The sequence below is a fragment of the Vespa crabro genome, chromosome 8 (assembly GCF_910589235.1).
Source record: "Vespa crabro chromosome 8, iyVesCrab1.2, whole genome shotgun sequence".
Taxonomy (NCBI): Eukaryota; Metazoa; Arthropoda; class Insecta; order Hymenoptera; family Vespidae; genus Vespa; species Vespa crabro.
In genome coordinates, this window is record NC_060962.1 from 1,526,676 (window position 1) to 1,545,274 (window position 18,599).

General features: G+C 27.9%; 5 protein-coding genes across 8 annotated transcripts; 2 read left to right on the plus strand and 3 right to left on the minus strand.

Annotated features, from left to right (window-relative positions):
* The first annotated feature begins 71 nt into the window (after positions 1 to 71).
* Positions 72 to 6,232, plus strand: LOC124425855 (DNA ligase 1-like). 2 transcript variants are annotated; one of them, XR_006942593.1, is made up of 6 exons: positions 72 to 467; positions 856 to 1,132; positions 1,233 to 1,519; positions 1,665 to 1,899; positions 1,976 to 2,244; positions 3,054 to 6,232. XR_006942593.1 is itself a non-coding variant. In XM_046966835.1 (5 exons), exons 1-5 carry the CDS (start codon positions 138 to 140, stop codon positions 2,023 to 2,025), a joined length of 1,179 nt encoding a protein of 392 aa, XP_046822791.1. In that variant the 5' UTR covers positions 72 to 137; the 3' UTR covers positions 2,026 to 3,021. The 2 variants fall into 2 exon arrangements, 1 of the variants encoding a protein (XP_046822791.1); XM_046966835.1 differs by lacking the exon at positions 3,054 to 6,232 and having other exon boundaries at positions 1,976 to 3,021.
* Positions 4,378 to 8,306, minus strand: LOC124425856. 2 transcript variants are annotated; one of them, XM_046966837.1, is made up of 4 exons: positions 8,133 to 8,306; positions 7,848 to 8,007; positions 7,455 to 7,676; positions 4,378 to 7,362 (listed from the first exon to the last, which is right to left on the minus strand). In XM_046966837.1, the coding sequence occupies exons 2-4, from the start codon at positions 7,992 to 7,994 to the stop codon at positions 6,892 to 6,894; spliced, it is 840 nt and encodes a 279-aa protein (XP_046822793.1). In that variant the 5' UTR covers positions 7,995 to 8,007; positions 8,133 to 8,306; the 3' UTR covers positions 4,378 to 6,891. The 2 variants fall into 2 exon arrangements, with proteins under 2 accessions (XP_046822793.1, XP_046822792.1); XM_046966836.1 differs by having other exon boundaries at positions 8,073 to 8,204.
* LOC124425851 (myb-like protein X) lies at positions 8,105 to 14,756 on the minus strand. Its single transcript, XM_046966828.1, has 12 exons — positions 14,664 to 14,756; positions 13,316 to 14,032; positions 12,938 to 13,007; positions 12,574 to 12,853; positions 10,895 to 11,105; positions 10,576 to 10,808; positions 10,153 to 10,442; positions 9,295 to 10,071; positions 8,899 to 9,006; positions 8,701 to 8,802; positions 8,312 to 8,615; positions 8,105 to 8,244 (listed from the first exon to the last, which is right to left on the minus strand). The coding sequence occupies exons 2-12, from the start codon at positions 13,374 to 13,376 to the stop codon at positions 8,170 to 8,172; spliced, it is 2,511 nt and encodes an 836-aa protein (XP_046822784.1). The 5' UTR covers positions 13,377 to 14,032; positions 14,664 to 14,756; the 3' UTR covers positions 8,105 to 8,169.
* A 71-nt stretch (positions 14,757 to 14,827) lies between these two features.
* On the plus strand, positions 14,828 to 16,112 carry LOC124425857 (RNA-binding protein 8A). Of its 2 annotated transcripts, none has more exons than XM_046966840.1 (4): positions 14,828 to 14,988; positions 15,244 to 15,390; positions 15,461 to 15,726; positions 15,811 to 16,112. In XM_046966840.1, exons 1-3 carry the CDS (start codon positions 14,928 to 14,930, stop codon positions 15,724 to 15,726), a joined length of 474 nt encoding a protein of 157 aa, XP_046822796.1. In that variant the 5' UTR covers positions 14,828 to 14,927; the 3' UTR covers positions 15,811 to 16,112. The 2 variants fall into 2 exon arrangements, with proteins under 2 accessions (XP_046822796.1, XP_046822795.1); XM_046966839.1 differs by having other exon boundaries at positions 15,461 to 15,722.
* A 126-nt stretch (positions 16,113 to 16,238) lies between these two features.
* LOC124425854 (26S proteasome regulatory subunit 6A-B) lies at positions 16,239 to 18,237 on the minus strand. The gene is made up of 3 exons (XM_046966834.1): positions 18,052 to 18,237; positions 16,607 to 17,740; positions 16,239 to 16,526 (listed from the first exon to the last, which is right to left on the minus strand). The coding sequence occupies exons 1-3, from the start codon at positions 18,091 to 18,093 to the stop codon at positions 16,416 to 16,418; spliced, it is 1,287 nt and encodes a 428-aa protein (XP_046822790.1). The 5' UTR covers positions 18,094 to 18,237; the 3' UTR covers positions 16,239 to 16,415.
* Positions 18,238 to 18,599: the final 362 nt, after the last annotated feature.

Consider the following 18,599-nt stretch of genomic DNA (forward strand, 5'->3'; position numbering starts at 1 on the left):
CGTAGTGGTACGTCAGAGCCGCGTCAGCGTAGGTTTGTGCCCGCCTGGCACAATGGCATCGAATAATTGTACAATCAGCCAGTAGAGTACGCTGAAGTTACGTTTCTTTGCCCGATCACATTTATAAAATATCGTACATGTATGCGCGCGCGTCCATTGTCCGGTTTACCGACCACCATCCGTCTCAAACCGTACACGGAGCCTATAGTATACCCGATTCATCGCCGTCCCATATCTTTTCTTCCTTTCATTACTTTCGTGTACTCGTTAATAAGCCTGAAAACACGATGGACGTCACTCTTTTGCTTCAACATTCGCAGTACGCAATACCAATTGGAATTGTTCTAATTTGTGCCATCCTTGTCTTTGCTTTCGGTTTCAAGAAGGCCGAGCAACCACCGTTCGCTCAACTTTCCGACGTGGACCGGAAACTTAGCAACAAAAAGCGCGGTAAAACCAAAGATAAGGTCGGTAGAAAATTCAAATTATTTCTATCATTTAAGATACTATTATTTTTCTTTTTGATTTACGTCTCGTGTGTTGTTTCGACGATTTTAAGTCGCCATATGGTTAGTTCGCTGGTTGGCGGCGAGTAGACGCTTGCGCACACATGCATGATAATCAGCTGGTTTAGTTGAAACAGTTTGTATACGTGTACGATGTCCATCGAGTGTATGACGTAACAATATATACTTCGAAATGTGATTAGTTTTATTTGTGTTTCATTATAAATTTTGCTCTTTATTATTTTTAATTTTTTTCTTCTGGTACATTTAATAAATATCTTTACTGATATACAATTTAAAAATTTTTTTATTTAACAATATAAATATACGATTTTGTTATCTCTTTCAGAAAGCTAGCAATGGTCAAGTAGCAAGTGAGAAAGCAAGTCCACTTAAGAAAACTGTGGTATCAAAAACAGAAATTTCATCAAAGAAATCTACATCAAAAGCAGATGAGATAGATAGTAAGTCAAAGGAAAAGAAACAAGAAGATAATAAAATCTCTCTTAAGAAGGAAAAAAATCAAATTGATGCAAAAGATGTAAAAGAAAATAAAGTTGAACAAACAAAGAACAAGAAGAATTTGAAAAATTTAGTTCAAGAGAAACCAGTAGACTTTGATGATGGTAAATATTGTGATATTATTCCTTAGATTTATAAACTAAACAATCTGTAAATATTTTTGGTATACTTTGTATCTAAATTAATATGTGTATATAAATATAGGAGATTGGGAACAAGCATACTCTAGAAAAGATAAAAAAAATAAAAAAAAAGAAGAGGAAAGCCCTTCAAAGAAAGGAAAAAAAGCCACGAAAAAGGCTGATATAATTAATGAAGCTGTTGCAAAACAGAAGGAACTAGATAAAGGTGAAGTTAAAGATAAAGTTGCTAAAGAAACAGAAAATAAAGAATTGAAGGAAAAGGATAAAAAAGAAGTAATTCTTACTCCAATTTCCACTGACAAGATAATTAAGGAGAAAGAATCAGAAAAGGAAGAAGAACAAAATAAGGTATGATATTGCTTATATATTTTTTCTGTTAAATAAGTAAAATCAATAGATTTGTCATTAATCTAAATAAATAATACAGATATGTAAATACTATATTAAAGATATTTTATAAATAAGATAATTTATACATTTATTCATTATACAGACTGAAAAATCAGAAAAAGAAGAAAAGAAAAGTACCAAATCAAAAAAGAATAAAAAGATTTCTGAAGAAGAAAATACACAAGTATCAATAATCTCTACAGCAGAAATAAATATTAAATCTGTTGAAAATTCAGTGCAAAAAAAGAAAGATGAAGCAGAAAAAAAGGCAGATAATTCTGATCCTAAAGTGGAACAAACACGGGAAAAAAATACTTATGCATCGGATGAATCAGGAGGTAATAAAATCTTATGTAATTATTTGAGTGTTAAAGCAACTTTCATTAATGCACTTTATTACATATGTTTAAACAGATGCAAAATCGCAGAAAAAAAATAAAAAGAAGGCTCGGAAAGATAACTAAGGAAAGTCAAATGGATTGATAAATTTCTCTTATTAAGAAGAAATGGAGTGAGAAACCTACTTGATTCAAAAAATATGCATTGCTTTGAACAAGATGGGTGCTTTTCAAGTGACTTATTAATCAACTGGCTGACCAAATCGTTCCTCATCTTTGTATATAATATTAATTGGATTAAGTTCTTTAAGCGAATATAGTTACATATAGGACTCATGACATCAGGTGCGTACATAGCATTCATAAAAAGACTTCTTAAATATTCCCACTTTATTTTGACATGTCCATTGTAGCCACCTTATAACTGGGGTATCACTGCCTTGCATTTAATGAAAGGGGCATAAGTCATAGTTTTTGACATAGTGTAATCACGCAAGATAAATTATTTTAACATGATATATGTTTATAATAGCACATTACATCTCTCTTGATCTGTAGAGATATATCATGGCTTTAGAAGCAAAACAGTTTACATAGTTAGAATCTAGTACTTATGCCATTTTATTTTTTAAGGTAAACGTATAGTGAATATTTTATATAAGAAAACTTTAGTTTGCAATACTATATAAATATGTTCATTAATTTTTTTTATTAGTTCACTACAGTTACTAATCATTTATTTATATTTCAAATATTGTAAGCCAAAATGTAGAAAGTATAAAATATTCTTCAACTTGTCAGTATATAGGACAATCTCTTAAAAGAAAAACATACAGAGATTTATTAAAGACATATTTTCCTACATAAAGGGTAAAAAACTACTTTTGTTAATATTATTACTTAATATTAAAAGAAATATCTGTGGATCTTCTGAATTTTAAAGAAGTTTATATATTTTTAAAACAGTAAATATATCATATTAACTTAAAACTAAACTTATACTTAGCTTCAGATAAAAATTATTATTTTTAACTTCTCTAAAAAATTATAAAATTTTATTGAAATTGAAGATATAAATTTTATAGAGATTCTTTCTATTATCAGACAACTTATTAAATTTTAACTACATTTAACAAATGTTTTTTTTGTACTAGAATGTGATGCTGATTACAAATAAATTTATAATAAGTGTGTGCCAAGCACTAAGAAATCTATACAATCAAGTTACAGTAAAATCCATTTAGAAATACTGTCCAGATAGTGTCAATAGTTTTTATGTACTATGGGACAATACTTAAAAAATCAATCATTAAATTATAATATAGAAATTATATTTGTGAAGGAAAAATGGTTGGTAAAAAATAGAAAATATATATGTTATTGAAAAATAATTAATTGTAAATATACAAATTATTGTTATAATAATATTCTGGAAAAAAAACTTAAATAAGCAATATGGGCCTAGCAAACTTTGATTTTCTGAGTAATTCAAAGTTTGTATTCACATATCTCATTTTATATTAGATTTAAATAAACATAATATATTTTTTACACACAAAGTATAATTTGATCTATGATAGATAAATTGAAATATCAGAATACAGACTTGGATTGAGGCTTAATTTTCAAATTATTATTTGTTATTACAATGGATCTCAGATAATAGTTTTATTTAAATATTTTGATAAAATGATAATGATATTCAATGGTTTTGCTAAGTCCACATGTGCGTAAATCACAGTGCTATAAATTATCTATGAAAATATAGAAATTGTTTTTATATATGTACTCGTGAAAACTAAATTAATTTTTCATGCTTTATATTGCTACAATATATTAAAATATATCTAATAACAATTGGTACAAAATCTGGAGCAACAGATTACTAATGAGTGTGGTTAAAGTTTTATCAGATATATATATTTTTTTCATTATTATCCATATAAATCATTTTAATGAGCTTTTATATTATGGCTCATGTAAAAATGGATAGATAAGTATTTTTTAAATATATCAGAATCCATCTGAAAAAATGCTTTTATGCAAAATGTAATTAATAATTGTTTCATTAATATATAAAACAGCATGCTCTGTATAAACGCAAAAAACTGATGATAATTATGTATAAAGATAAATGTGTTTATATAAAGACAGGTGGATTAGAGGTATATATATTATATATTATAAGTCTTATTTTACATAAGGTGCATAAGAAGTTTATATTTTATTAAAAAACAATACAAAATGTGAAAAAGTATATTATTTGCAGCTATCAATTAAAAACATATTAATTATTATAATTATTGTAGGCATTAATTGCATATTTACATTTATTCTACATAATTCATTTAAGCGTTATTTAATAATGTTTATGATAATTTCGGGTTCTGTTGAAAAGAGTAATAGAGAAAAATTTGAAGCATATATCTGATGAAATCTTGTGATAAGCATTTTGTATATCTGAGCTTTATGGTTTGAACATGCATAATGGGACCATTAATGGTTCTTTATGTTTAGCAGAGGATACCTTATTATATATATTTTTTTGGTAAATATAAGAATAGAATACACGAAATAGAAAAATATTTCCATGTTTATGTTTTTTAAAATATCAGTAATTACAAGATCTTTTCTGTAGTATAATAAGAATTATTATAATTTCATCATAATATTTTTTATAATTGAGATATAAAAAAATTGTAGTATGTTTCTCTTTATATAGTATTGATAAATGTTTAATCTTTCATATCATATAATCAGTGTATAGCTAATTAACGTGCCAAACAAAAAATATATAGCTATGTTATATTTTTCTAAGAGTAAATCTCATAAAAGAACTGGTATTATCTACAATATATATTTTATGATCTTTGGAAGTACCATTGTTCTATTATTTGATATAGTGTATACACAATTAAATATGGCTTTTTTTAAATTGCTTTCGTAATTTCATTTTTGTTTTGCTTAATATTTCTGTTGTAAATGCTAACTGTGTGTAACTTTTTTTATTTACTTTGTTTGTATAAAATAATTATTAATGTACTTAAATATTTTCCATTAATTACTAAAAAATGTTACATTGATAAATCATACATTAAATGGTTTTTGTTTGAAATTCTGAGATAATTAAATTATAAAATAATGCAGGCAAAAGTATATATAGAAAATAAATGCTCTTTGTGCATATGTGGATATTCTTTTTGTATAATTTTCTTGTAGTAAAATTAAAAAATTTAAACAACTTTATTAATAAAATTATAATTACTGTAAATAAAAAGATAATATTCAAATTGTACATATGTATATTAAAAATAATTTTCTGATTACAATTATATGTGCAATCGTCATTTAAAATTGTAGTGATAGTTTTTAATATCTAGATCTAAATGTTTACATCGATATAATATAAAACGTGACGATGAATTTAATTGGTATCTGTTTAAGCATTCCAAATTTTATTTATGAACAACTGTTTTACACATGTTCATATTGTTTTTGCAGTACTAAGTGCTTTTATAGTAGTTTATAAATAACTTGCATTTTTTTGAGTTGTAGAAATAATTTTATGAGATTATGAATATGTTTCATAACTTTGTTATAAGACATTTTAAAAAGAAAATTATTGTAAAAATAAAGGAGCTCTAAGTGTATGCTTAGTATTTTTATTACTTTCAATTAATATAAAAAAGTTAAAAAAAAAACAATTTACGTATTTAATTATATGTATATTTAAGGCAAAGAGAAAAGAGTTGTAGGTCATAATATGATTTTTTAACAACATAACGCTAGAATATATAATTTATATTATATTTAAAATTCTAATAACTGGAAACTTGCTACAAATATATCGTTACAGCTATTTTTATTATGGCTATAGCAGCGATATAAATATATGCATAAATATGTCATGTAAAGTGCGTGTTTATTACTTAAATATTAGATTAATAATCACTAGTTTTTGATTTAATATTCAAATCAATCAATTAAATAAAATAATAATGAAATGTTATTATAAGAAGTCTATGGAAAATTATAATTTAAGAGAGATATTCTGCTTCCTAATCTTGTATTTTATTGTTAGTTCGAAAAAAAAAAGAATATTTAACTATATGGCAAATATATCTATTAAAATTTGAAGATAAGCTTATATTTCTATGGTGATAAAAAGGGAGTCTTATTGAATGCCCTTTGTTTTGGCAGCAGAAAATTTCTCCAATGTAATCGTGGTTTTGTTTGTGATACTTCCGTAAAATGCGCAAGGAACATGAGTTACTGTGAAGTAGAACAAAGAGGCAGATAATGATAAATGAATAAAAATTATATTTTTCCAGCATATAATTGGGTTTTTATTATGCCTTTATGCAGTATCATTGTGCGATATTATGCGCATTTACATATTTATACCGATAGTAATGATTTTCATATATATGATTTTTAATAATGATATAATTACTAATAATGATGATTTTTAATATATTAATAATTTATTATTCATATCTTTGTGTTTAAGCAATTATGCTACTGGTGTAAATTGAAACTATGAAAATTCTAAGATCATTGAAATTACTTATTTTCAATGCGAATCTTTTACTAAATACAATTTTATTTTTTATTACATACACCTAGAAATTTATTATTTGTTTCTAAACAAAAGTTTGAAGTAATTATAAACGTTATTATACATATATTAAATATAATATTAGCACATGAATAGCATTAAATGTGGAAATGTATGTACATACGGGGCTTATGAACTTTTTATGATCGTATATAGTTTTTACTAAATGTATGATTTATATTACTGTATACTTTTATAAAGTTTTCATATTTAACTACTATCGTTAGAAGTATATATTAAATCTATTTTTATGATTTAATTATATTTCTGTTAATTTTTGTAATGAACTTGAACAAATGTATAGAAAAAAATATGACAAGGAAAAGCTTGGAAGAACTTTTATATGGGAAATTATTTGTTGTCTTTATAATTTTTTAGACTTTTTTCCGATATTTAGTGCATTTCCTTTTAAATTGTTTTATGGGTTTTACAGATTTTTCGATATCACTCTCGCGCCTATTATTATTTTTATTTTCCATGCTTTTACTTGTAAGCTTTCTTGTTTTATGGTGAATCAACAAACATACACTTTTTCTGGGTGTTTTACTTTTCGTTTTAAGTTTTTTCCTTTTCTGCTTTTTAGGACAATTCATGTTAGCGATAATGGCTTCTGTATCGGCAGAGATCTTCGTCTTAGATTGTTGAGTCAGAACAGCGATTCGAACGTATGAGTCATACAAAATATCGCCGCAGGTTTCACCAAAACAATATTCTTCGCCACATTTCCCGCAAATTTTAACGCTACTTTCAATAATCCCAGCTCGATTTTTATTACGTCTTATTGGACTTACAAAGGAACGTCGTTCTTTCATGCGAGTTTTTGCTTCTAACTTTCCCATTTCTACCTGCAGATGACAATCATACTTTATCTAATAAACGATTTCAGTTTCATAGATTCATACTACAATTTTATGATAGTTAATACATAAAGGATTACCAATCTTGAAAATAACTCTTCATCTTGGCGAAGTTTCGGTCTAATCGGCGTAAGCATTCTCCAATCGATAGCAACTTGTTGTAATTCGTGAAGATTTAAATTTTTCATATCGGGCGGTATAGGATCTCCATATGTCCATTCTCTTTCAATAGCTTTCAATTCTTTTTTGGTTGTTTTCCAAGAAAATTCCTTATCACGTACTTTGGTATCTTCTTTTTTTACCTTAGTGTAACAATACAAATCATAGTAATAATGAACAAAAAAGTGAAATCATATTATTATATTCGATATATTTTAAGTATTTTTATCAAATATTAGGTGCATATATTTTTATAAGAATAATAGGATTTATAGATAAATAATTACGATTAACTTTAAATATTATAAACAAACCTTTTCTGATTTGATTTTAAATTCTGGACAATGTTCCAACAATTGTCTGAATTCCTCTTGAGAGTTACATGTCGCTTTACATAAGTCCGGTATTAAATTAGCATCTTTTTTATCGTCCTTTAAAAGATCATCTAACTCGAACGCCATTATAATTTAATATCTGTAACGCGAAAAGAATGCCTCATATCTTTATATCTTCATTTTTATTTTCATTTTATATCTTACTATCTCATATTCTTTATAATCTACGCAATCGCCCTCTACGAAAAAAGAAAGGAAACAAACAAAAGAATGTTTTAATATGCCCATGATTTTGATTATATTAAAAGATTTCCGATGTAGTTGGTGATACCAAACTTCTATCGGGATCCCATTCTATTTGTTTCATCAAAAGACCCTGAAAAATTATAAATTCTTAAATAACAGTATTTTTAAAAAACACACGCATTATATTTTCAATATACATTTCTTAAAGAATTTAATTTCTCCAAAATTTCACGTCCGCACCAAATATTAGACTGCTTATTTTCTGGCTTTTCTTTGATTTCATTCATATGATTAATATCGAGTAAATGTTTATGATTTCTATCGTTTGGGCTAGTCTCAATATTAATTTTTCCATTTCGATCAATACGCAGTGGTACAATAGAATTAAGACTGTCTATTGATAAATCGGCATTGTAACTATCCACCTTTAGTTTTCTTCTATTTGAATTTCGCATTTTTATTTTTGTATTTATTGGTTTTCTTCGATCGAGAGATGGTGATCTATATAAAGATTTAGAATGAATTTAATAGAAATATAGAAAAGTACAAATATTATCTATGAATTAGAGAAAAACAATTTTTATACCTCGATCCTTCATCACTAGATTCAACTTGATGTTTTCTCAAACGCAATCGTCTCTGATAATGCGGATCTTTTTCACTTTGGGTTCTATATCGCGTACCCGGTCTATAAATCAAAATTGATCATACATTTGTTTCTATATAGATCTTTTGTAATCGTTAATAAAAATTGAGTAATTAAATGCTCTGATTTGCTTTGTACCTGTTGGCATTCCAACGTGGCCTCGACTCGATACTTGGTCGGGGCTGAGATTTAGATCTTGCAAATGTCTTGGTCGGAAGTTCTTCTGCTTGATATACATTCGTTGACCTTTCGATAACATGATGTAAATTAATGTATTATTCGATAACAAAATGTAAATTAATATACTATTAAAATAGATCTTCACAGACACATACGTAATAACGCGTAGAAAAAAAAAGATATAGATGGTTACTTTCGTTTCTTTCGGTAATTCCGTAATATTTCACAAAAAATGATCGTCTTGAAAGAAAATAAGAATAGTAGTTACCGCCTTGGTATTATGCATTATAGAAGAATAGCTTCCATGAATTTACTGTTGAAGCGTTTCGCGATGTCGAACTTGGATCGACTCACTTTTCTACGTCTCTTCTGTTTGCATTGGTTGTGTCCTTCCGTTCCTTAATCGATCCATCCTTTGTCGATGATTCTTGAATCTTCTCACGAATATCTTGAAGATCATTTTCGATATCGGTCTGCGTAGCAAAATCTCGACCAGAAGTCATTCTGTATTTGCTGGGTGTGAGTAGTCGATTTTCAGTAATCGTTGGTGAGATTTTCGAAGAACTTTTAGCCAGAATTGGGCTTCCTAGATTCTTCATTAGAACATCTAATCCCAAAGATAATACTGATTCATTTTCTGATCTTCTCGGACTTGGAGTAACAACCAAATTTACTAATTTCAGATTAGCTTTTTTAAGTAACTCCGAATCTTCCAATCTTCCACTTAAAACGATCGCCACGTCCTTACTAATTGGAACTTGCACAGAATTTATTTCTTCCATAGTACCTTTTGATTTCTCCATATGAACGATTTTCTCTTTTTCATGATTAATTTTTTTCTCACTAATTTCTTTTGCATCTTTTGAAATTTGCGATTCATTGCAACAATTATCCAAATGTTCTTGAAACTTATCATCTGTGCAATTTTTTACTGAATATTGTTTCGTTTTAAACTCGTAATCTTTGGATGAAGGATTTAACATCGTTTCCTCTATTTCGATACGTTTCCGACGATTCTTTTTTTCTTCTTTTGCTGAATTCTCCGCCGCTTGAAGAATTTCGCGCATTGCTTCAGCCTTCTTTAATTTTGCCTCTTCCTTTTCTTTTAATTTTCTTTGTTCCTCTTCGAATCTTCCAAAATACAATATAGAGTTTTCACAAAATATAACAAAATAATGATAATAATAATAATTAATATATTTATTATAATACCTTTCTTTTTCCTTATCCCTTTCTCGCTTAATTCTTTCTTCTTCCAATTGTTCCTCCCTTAATCTTCTTGCTTTTTCTTCCTTTCTTTGTCTATCTTTTTCCTCGAGTTGCTGTTTTATAGCATTTTGAAGTTCAAGAGCTTTCTGTCTCCTGACTTCTCGTTCTTGAAGAATGTTTGCATCAACTGGTATGTTTTGACCACGAAGATAAGTTTTAGTAGTCTCGGACCCGGTTGATCCAGTGGTTGAACTATCTGGACTGCTTGCACTATCGTGATTAATTACTAATACCTAATAATAAAAAAGTAGTTATATTATATTATATTTTATATATATATATATATATATATATATATATATATATATATATAATAAAAGAAAAAAGAAAACTAATTCATGAGAAAATTCTTATAATATCTATTACTTGACTCGACTGATCTAATCTCGAAAGCCAAGATGGTGGCGGTGGCGGATCTCCTTTTACACTATCTTGTCCCCAAATGCTACCCCATCTAGGTCTATTTATTAATTCTCCAGCTCTTCCATCCAAAAGCCTCCTTGATGATGGTAATGAGTTATCTGATGTAGTGTAATAAGGATTTTGCCAAGTTCTTTCCATTGTGTCCGTTTCAGAATCTTTACATCCTGGTATGAGTCCTTAACAAATAGAAACAATAATAATATCGAAGTAAATAAAAATAATTTAATATATTGCTTATATATTAAAAATGAGTCTTTCTTACGCCGAGATTCTGGCAATGGTACATCGATGGAATCGCTAGCGTACCCCGAAGTTTCACCCTCGCGTTCTTCACCTAACAAACCGTAATGGTGTAACGATTCGTTCTGGTTTTCGTGACGATCATTCGATCGATCCTGCTGTTGCGAATGTTTTTGTGGCTTATGAAACTGGTGGTAATGTGACTCTTTGTCGTCGAAGTCACGTCGTTGTTCCTACAAGAACAAATGAAAACGTTGTACCTTTAATATTTTATAAACATGAAAAATGATTAACTCTTTCGCGTGATTTACTTAAACTTATCTAGCAAAGTGATTTTCATATGATTTATAATCTTGCAAATTCACATGTATCGATTATACAAAATATCAACCACAATCGCGTGTAACAGGAAAACGGATATTGCGTGACGGACGGCTTCGTCTATCATGCTTTTTATGGATATTGTAATGTAGCATCCAAATAAATCTACACGTTAACGTATCAGTTTGTGACAAGAACATATGGCTTGTCGAGGATTCTTCAACTTGTACTAATACATATGATTTGTTACATCGATGACATTTGAATATTTTAATGCGTAAAACATGTAAGTCATTTTATTAAAATATATTTTAAAAATATTCTTTTTTATTTCCTTGAATAATATCAATCAAATATTAAATTTGTTATAGTCATATAAAAAAATGAAGAGAACGAGCAAATAAAAATAAAAGGGAGTTCCGTAAAGTTAAAATATATCATGACATTATTCGGGTCGGCGAACCTTAATTATACGATAAGGATCGATTTGCCAGAGTGCCTTACTTCTACTTTTACTTCGTAAAAACGTAACGATCGTATTTTGTAGTTATTGACCCAGTAGAATGTAATGGTTATAAACTCAATTTGTCTCTTAAGTGATACATCTGGCAATTTTGTGTCCTGACTTTACATGGAAGTGTATAGACTAGATAGTTAGACTCAATAATTTATATTTCTTTAAAATATTAAAAGTAATCGTTTATATGGAAATCGTTTATAAACTTTTTACTTGAAATAAGACTTTTATTATTTAATAATTGGATTCGTCATGTTATATTGATTTAAAAATGTATTTCTTAAAACTTAGGAAATTTCTTATTTCTTAGAATTAATTAGGACGTGTTATATAGTTCTAAGAATATCGCGTAGATAACTCAAGGATTTTTATGTGACTATCTATAGGTAGTATATATCAATTAAGCAAATAGATCAAACACATTTCTTTTAAATCTATGTCTTCATCGTTAATTTCATAATAACTATTTTTACAACTTCTGCGGGTTTGTATTTATATCATAAATAATATACATGAATACATCTTTAGAAAACCTAAACTATTCTGCAATATATCCACCTTTTGGCTTATTTGATTTTTTCTTAGTCACTTCCATCTAAAACGAATTATTCTTCCTAAACTAAGATTGATATTAACAATTGCGAGTTTCTCTACACCAAAAACAGACTTTTAGTGCTCGATGGTCGATCGACAAGAATTCAACCCTTAACGGTTTAAAAACAGTAATAATAAACGAGAAAACAGTTTCCCTAAAATACGCTCGTACAAATTTAATGATCGTTATTCTTGATTGATATTATCTTCATAAATTATTATGTATGTAAACGTTAAGTATAAAATCAATAATATTTCAAAATACTGACCTGATATAAATATTGTTGCTGATCTTTATTATAAATTGGTGGCAAACTCGGACTTCTGCGTCGAATACGCGATATTTCTCTGTGATCATTAAGATTAATTAAACTACCACTGGAGTAATCAAAACTTTTCAAATTCGTAGTAATGTTTCCGGTACAATCCGTTGATAAGGCTTTTAAGTTCACGTTATTTCCGTAATGACTAGTTGCACGAAAGGGTTGCGATGATATCTGTTTGTCTTTTGAATCGATTAAAGACAATCTTGAGCCAGTTGCATATGTGCTGTATTAAGTATTTTGATAATGATTTAACTTACTATTTCATTAATATACGCGATCAATTATAATTCAATTATTCAATATTTACCGAACAGTTGTGCAGATAGTATCATTGTGCTTCAGCGTACCCCAATTTCCACCAAGACGTGCCATTTCTTCTACAATATATAAACACAAAGATAAGTGTAAGTGAAACAAACATAAGTTTACATTAATTAGTAATGAAATATTTTAACAAAACTATTAAAGTGCTATATCACAAAAACATTTTTTCAGTGCATCGAATATAGATAGTCCCCAACTTTATGAATTAATTAGTTTCGATCTCTTTGGATAATAAAATGGAAATTATCATTAATTGTAAAAAAAATTATAAATAATTAATAATTATAATAAAAACAATTAAAAAATGCGTAATCGATCTTTCCTTAGATCGATCCTCCCTGATAGTCAAGGATAGACGTACCTTTTTCCTTCGCCCACTGAATCCTCTTCTGTTCTACCAAAGTCGTCCTCGCGTTCATCATCGATGCGTAACATCGATTTCACGTTTGACATCGAAGAAGAAGCGCGCGCGTTTGATGAAATGATGATATGAATGGAGCGAAAAATGATGAAAAATTTCCTAATATCATCCAAACTCTTAGAGTGATTTGGATAATTGGAAATATATCCTACCTAAGGTATGTTCCTACGAAGATAAAAGCAGAGTATGTAGTTTGGTAGCAATAGCAGACAGGTAACTTCCGAGGAGAACTTTGAGGATGGACGACGTTAACGTCGTCTCGTGAGTTCATCACAGGTCGTGTCAATATTTGTGACTGCGGTAGCCTCGTAAGACTAAACTGGGTTTACCTGCCATTGATTTATATATACTTTGTGCTCGCATACCATCGAGTCAACTTATTACATGGGTACAATTCGATCGTTCCCTGTTTCCATAGGAACTGTCGTGAAATCAACCGCGTGATATTCGGCGCGTTACTTTTCCTCAGGGTCGATAATATTGATTCTCAGTATATGATAAGGGATAATGACCTCCACAGCTTTTTTTTATGGTCAGAGATTAACATTTATAACGGAATGCAACAGCTTCAATGTCGTCAAGATCGGATATTCAGATTAACCGATTTCTTTTATTATATTTCAAATTTGCGTTTTTTCAGTTCTTTTTATTTTTTTCCTAATGAGATTAATTATTATTAAAATGTTTTGTATTATATCTTATTTGTTCGAAAAATCACGAATACTAAAAAATCTCTTCAATAAAACAGGAACATGAAATTAAAAATGAGACTTAATAAATAATAAATATTGTAATATTATAATAGAAAATAAAAATAAGAATATGTGTGTGTGTAAAATATTAAATGTGTGGAACTACGTGAATACATACACATTTAACCATTTTATTTCTTTCACATCTTTTGTATGACGAAATAAGTGTGTAATCTTTTTTTTGTATAGTAAGAGATCGTATTTCTATAAAAAGAATATAATAAACCTAAAATTTAAAAACATTATATATTTTATATTATTATATAATATATTGAAAGAACATGAAATCGACCAAATGTTTAATTTGAATACGACCGGAATCTATTTTGAAAAAAGATTTTTGATTATTCTTTAGTCACAGTAGCGCTAGTATCGTTAACCTTTTACGCTATCTAGCGGTTGTTTTATAAAATTATGATGGTCCCTTAGGTTTCTGTAAGTACAGCCCTGAATTTTTGGTATTCGATTATATTAAAAAATAATTACATTATTAATAATTACTTATGTATTATTTCATTTAACAAAAATTTATTTACCCTTTATTTAATTCTTTCTAGCAAATTTAATAAGTTTATTAGAATAAATCGATGCACAGGACCGTATATATACAAATCCAAAGGATGCTTTGGACAGTACAAGAAAAACGACGGTAGCGCACCTGCAAACAGAAAGTATAATAAAAAGGTTTTAGTTGGTTTTATTTCTCAGTTTAAGCTTACTTCTCTTGATAAATTTATTCGAAGTGCTCGTTAAGCGGTTCGCGAGGTTAAAATAAGTTATTATTACGATCATTCTTCAAAATGGTGGATGTTTTAGATATTGATAATGCAGAAGATTTCGAAGTTGATGATGAAGGAGATCGTAAGTTATATTATGATATATTTATCTATTTATGTGAAAAAGAAAAAACCGCCAAAATACTTAACCTATATTTATTACCTCCAAATATTTTATCTTTTCAAATACTATTTTTAATTGTTTTTTCTATATAAAAAACGCGAATATAATTATTAGAGTAATGATTGATTGTAAGTACAAGTATATTATGATAAATAAATAATATAAAATAAAATTATAATAAAATTGTTTTTCAATAATAACGTTTATATTTTACAGAAGGAATTGCTCGATTAAAGGAAAAGGCAAAGAGAAGAAAAGGAAGAGGACATGGAGCTGAACTGGTATCAACACGAGATGATGTGGGACATTATGAATCTATGCACGTTGTAGAAGAAGATGATGATGAACCTGGCCCACAAAGATGTAATTCAAACTATTTATGGTTGAATTTATAATTTTTATATATAGCACTAAAAAAATTTTTAATTTCTAGCTGTGGAAGGATGGATTTTGTTCATTAATTCGGTGCATGAAGAAGCTCAAGAAGACGATATACAAGATAAATTTTCTGAATTTGGACAAATAAAAAATCTACATTTAAATTTAGACAGAAGAACAGGCTTTTTGAAAGGTTATGCTTTAGTAGAATATGAAACATTCAAAGAAGCACAAGCTGCAAAAGAGGCATTAAATGGTACAGATATTTTAGGTCAACCAATTTCTGTCGATTGGTGTTTTGTTAAAGGACCCAAAAAGTAAGTTATATCTTTTTACATAAATTTATTTGTTATTATATGCATTTCATTTGTTATTTGTATTTTACATGCTTATGTCTGTTTTCAGAATTAGGAAAAGGAGTCATAGAAGACGGTGAAAATAAACACGAACATATATATATATATATATATATATATATATATATATATATATATATGATATATAATACAATATAAAAAAATAACTTTTTTACTATTTGTTTCTTTAAAAATAACAATATTAATGTGAAAAATGATAGTTGATTCTGAGAAAATTTGTTTCTCATATTTTTTGAATGTCACAATATCATTTACTTTTATTTTATCTGTATTCTTTCAATTAAATTTATACTTGTATTCATCGTATAAATAAAATGCTTAACAAACTTACGTTTTTTTCTGATTTTATATATCTTTAAATTATCATATTAATAAAACAATTTTTTAGAAATATATCCAAAATGTAATACTTTCCTCCATTTGTTATTCCGTTGTTTAATGTAATCTTGCAGAAAGTAAGAATTAGATCTTTATTAATTCTTATGTTAGGTACATGTTTCAGTGCACTGTAGATGCATTTGCTTATTGCACAAGCATGTAATTCAATTTCCATTTATAAATAACATAAGATATGCAACTTCCTTTTCTATTTGTTGTATAAAATATGTTGATAAATAAGAATATAAAATAGAATTAAGCATAGTAATTAAGATTTGCTTTCTTCTTTGCTTGAACTTCATTAATTGCTTCCATCAAATCTTCATGAGTAACTGCAGTTGCATTACGTCTTAAAGCAATCATGCCCTATAAATAAAAAAATTGGATTGTAATGAATAATATAATATGAAGTGATATAAAGCTGAGAATATAAAGCTGTTACATACTGCTTCAACACACACAGCTTTACATTGTGCTCCATTAAAATCATCAGTTGATCTAGACAACTCTTCAAAATTAACATCTGGAGACATATTCATTTTACGTGAATGAATTTGCATAATTCGTGCTCTAGCTTCTTCATTAGGATGAGGAAATTCAATTTTTCTGTCCAAACGTCCTGACCTCAATAAGGCAGGATCTAAAATGTCTACTCTATTTGTGGCAGCTATTACTTTTATGTCAGCTGTTGAACTGAATCCATCTAATTGATTGAGAAGTTCCAACATAGTACGCTGTACTTCCCTATCACCAGCTTTTTCTGAATCAAATCTCTTTGTACCAATAGCATCCAATTCGTCTATAAATATAATTGCTGGTGCTTTTTCTTTAGCTAAAGAAAATGCATCTCTAACCAATTTTGCACCATCACCAATAAACATTTGCACAAGCTGTGGTCCAGCTAATTTTAAAAATGTTGATTTAGTTTGGGCTGCACATGCTCTGGCTAACAAAGTTTTTCCTGTTCCCGGTGGGCCATATAAGAGTACACCTTTTGGTGGTTGTATTCCCAGATTTTCAAATTTTTCTTTGTGAGTCATTGGTAAAACTACGGCTTCTATCAATTCTTGAATTTGTTTATCTAATCCTCCAATATCAGAATATTGTTCAGTTGGTCTTTCATCTACTTCCATTGCTTTAACTCGAGCATCATATTCTGCAGGTAATGTTTCAAGAACAAGATAACTATCTTTATTAACTCCAACTAAATCTCCAGGTTTTAAAGATTCTGCATCTACTAAGCCTATTACTGGAAGAAAATATGTTTGACGAGTTGACGTTTTTATAACAGCACATTTGCCTTTTCTTTGAGCATCTAAATCAACAACAGCACCATCTTCTTCTCCCATATCCTGTGGATCTACATCTAGTAATTCAATAACATTAGAAACTAAATATGGTAATGTTTTATTAACTTTTATCTTTTCTGTATTTTCCTTGATTTTATCATTTTGTGCTTGTAGTTCATGTGAAATTCGCATAACTTCACTTTTCATTATTTTTATTTCATTATCTAATAACCTAGTTCGTGATACTATTTCATCAGTAGACATTCGTAGTACATCTTCACCCAAAATTTCCTGAAAATTAGATATAAAATTATACATAGACATTTATTCCAATAAAGATTAAATACATATAATATTTAATATAGACATACAGTTTTGTCTATATAGACAATAAAGATTAAAACAAAGATTCCATTATTGATAATCATAAATATTTAATATATTACATGTATTAATTATACAATTTGCACATTATATTCAATTTATCATGTTTTCTGTTTATTATAAATAATATTATATAGTTCATAATACTCTTTATACGTTTAGATATGCTTGTCATGCAATCACTCATAACCTTTAATCAAAAATTTTATTTATTTTACCTCTCCATCTTCCCAAATAGATTTATCTTCGAGAGTAGCCATTTATGCTCAATATGTATATTATTATACTTATATAATTTAGAACTATTTTAATGTATTTAAATACTTCTTCTCTGATTAAAATCCAACTTCTAATTCTAATAATGCCCTCAAACTATTTTTAACTAAGATGAAAACAAGATGTATGATAAACTTTTAATGAACAATACGCTGCCATATGGTGAGAATTGGAAGATATTCGTCGTCTGTCGATAAAATGAGACTTCGTTAATACCGACGCATAATAAGTTAATAAAAATTCCTATATACAATATGTAAGGGCTATTTTATAATTTAATTAATTTAACTATGAACATAACTTTTCTTAATTCATTTATTATTAATCACGATTTTAAAGAAATATTTTTTTGCAAACATGAAAATGTATAATAAATAAAGCATAACAAATGAATAAATGTGATACATGAATCATTATATATGTATATAACATTAAAACCCAAAAATGTAGTAAAACAAAACATAAAAATTATATAAATTGCATGCATTAA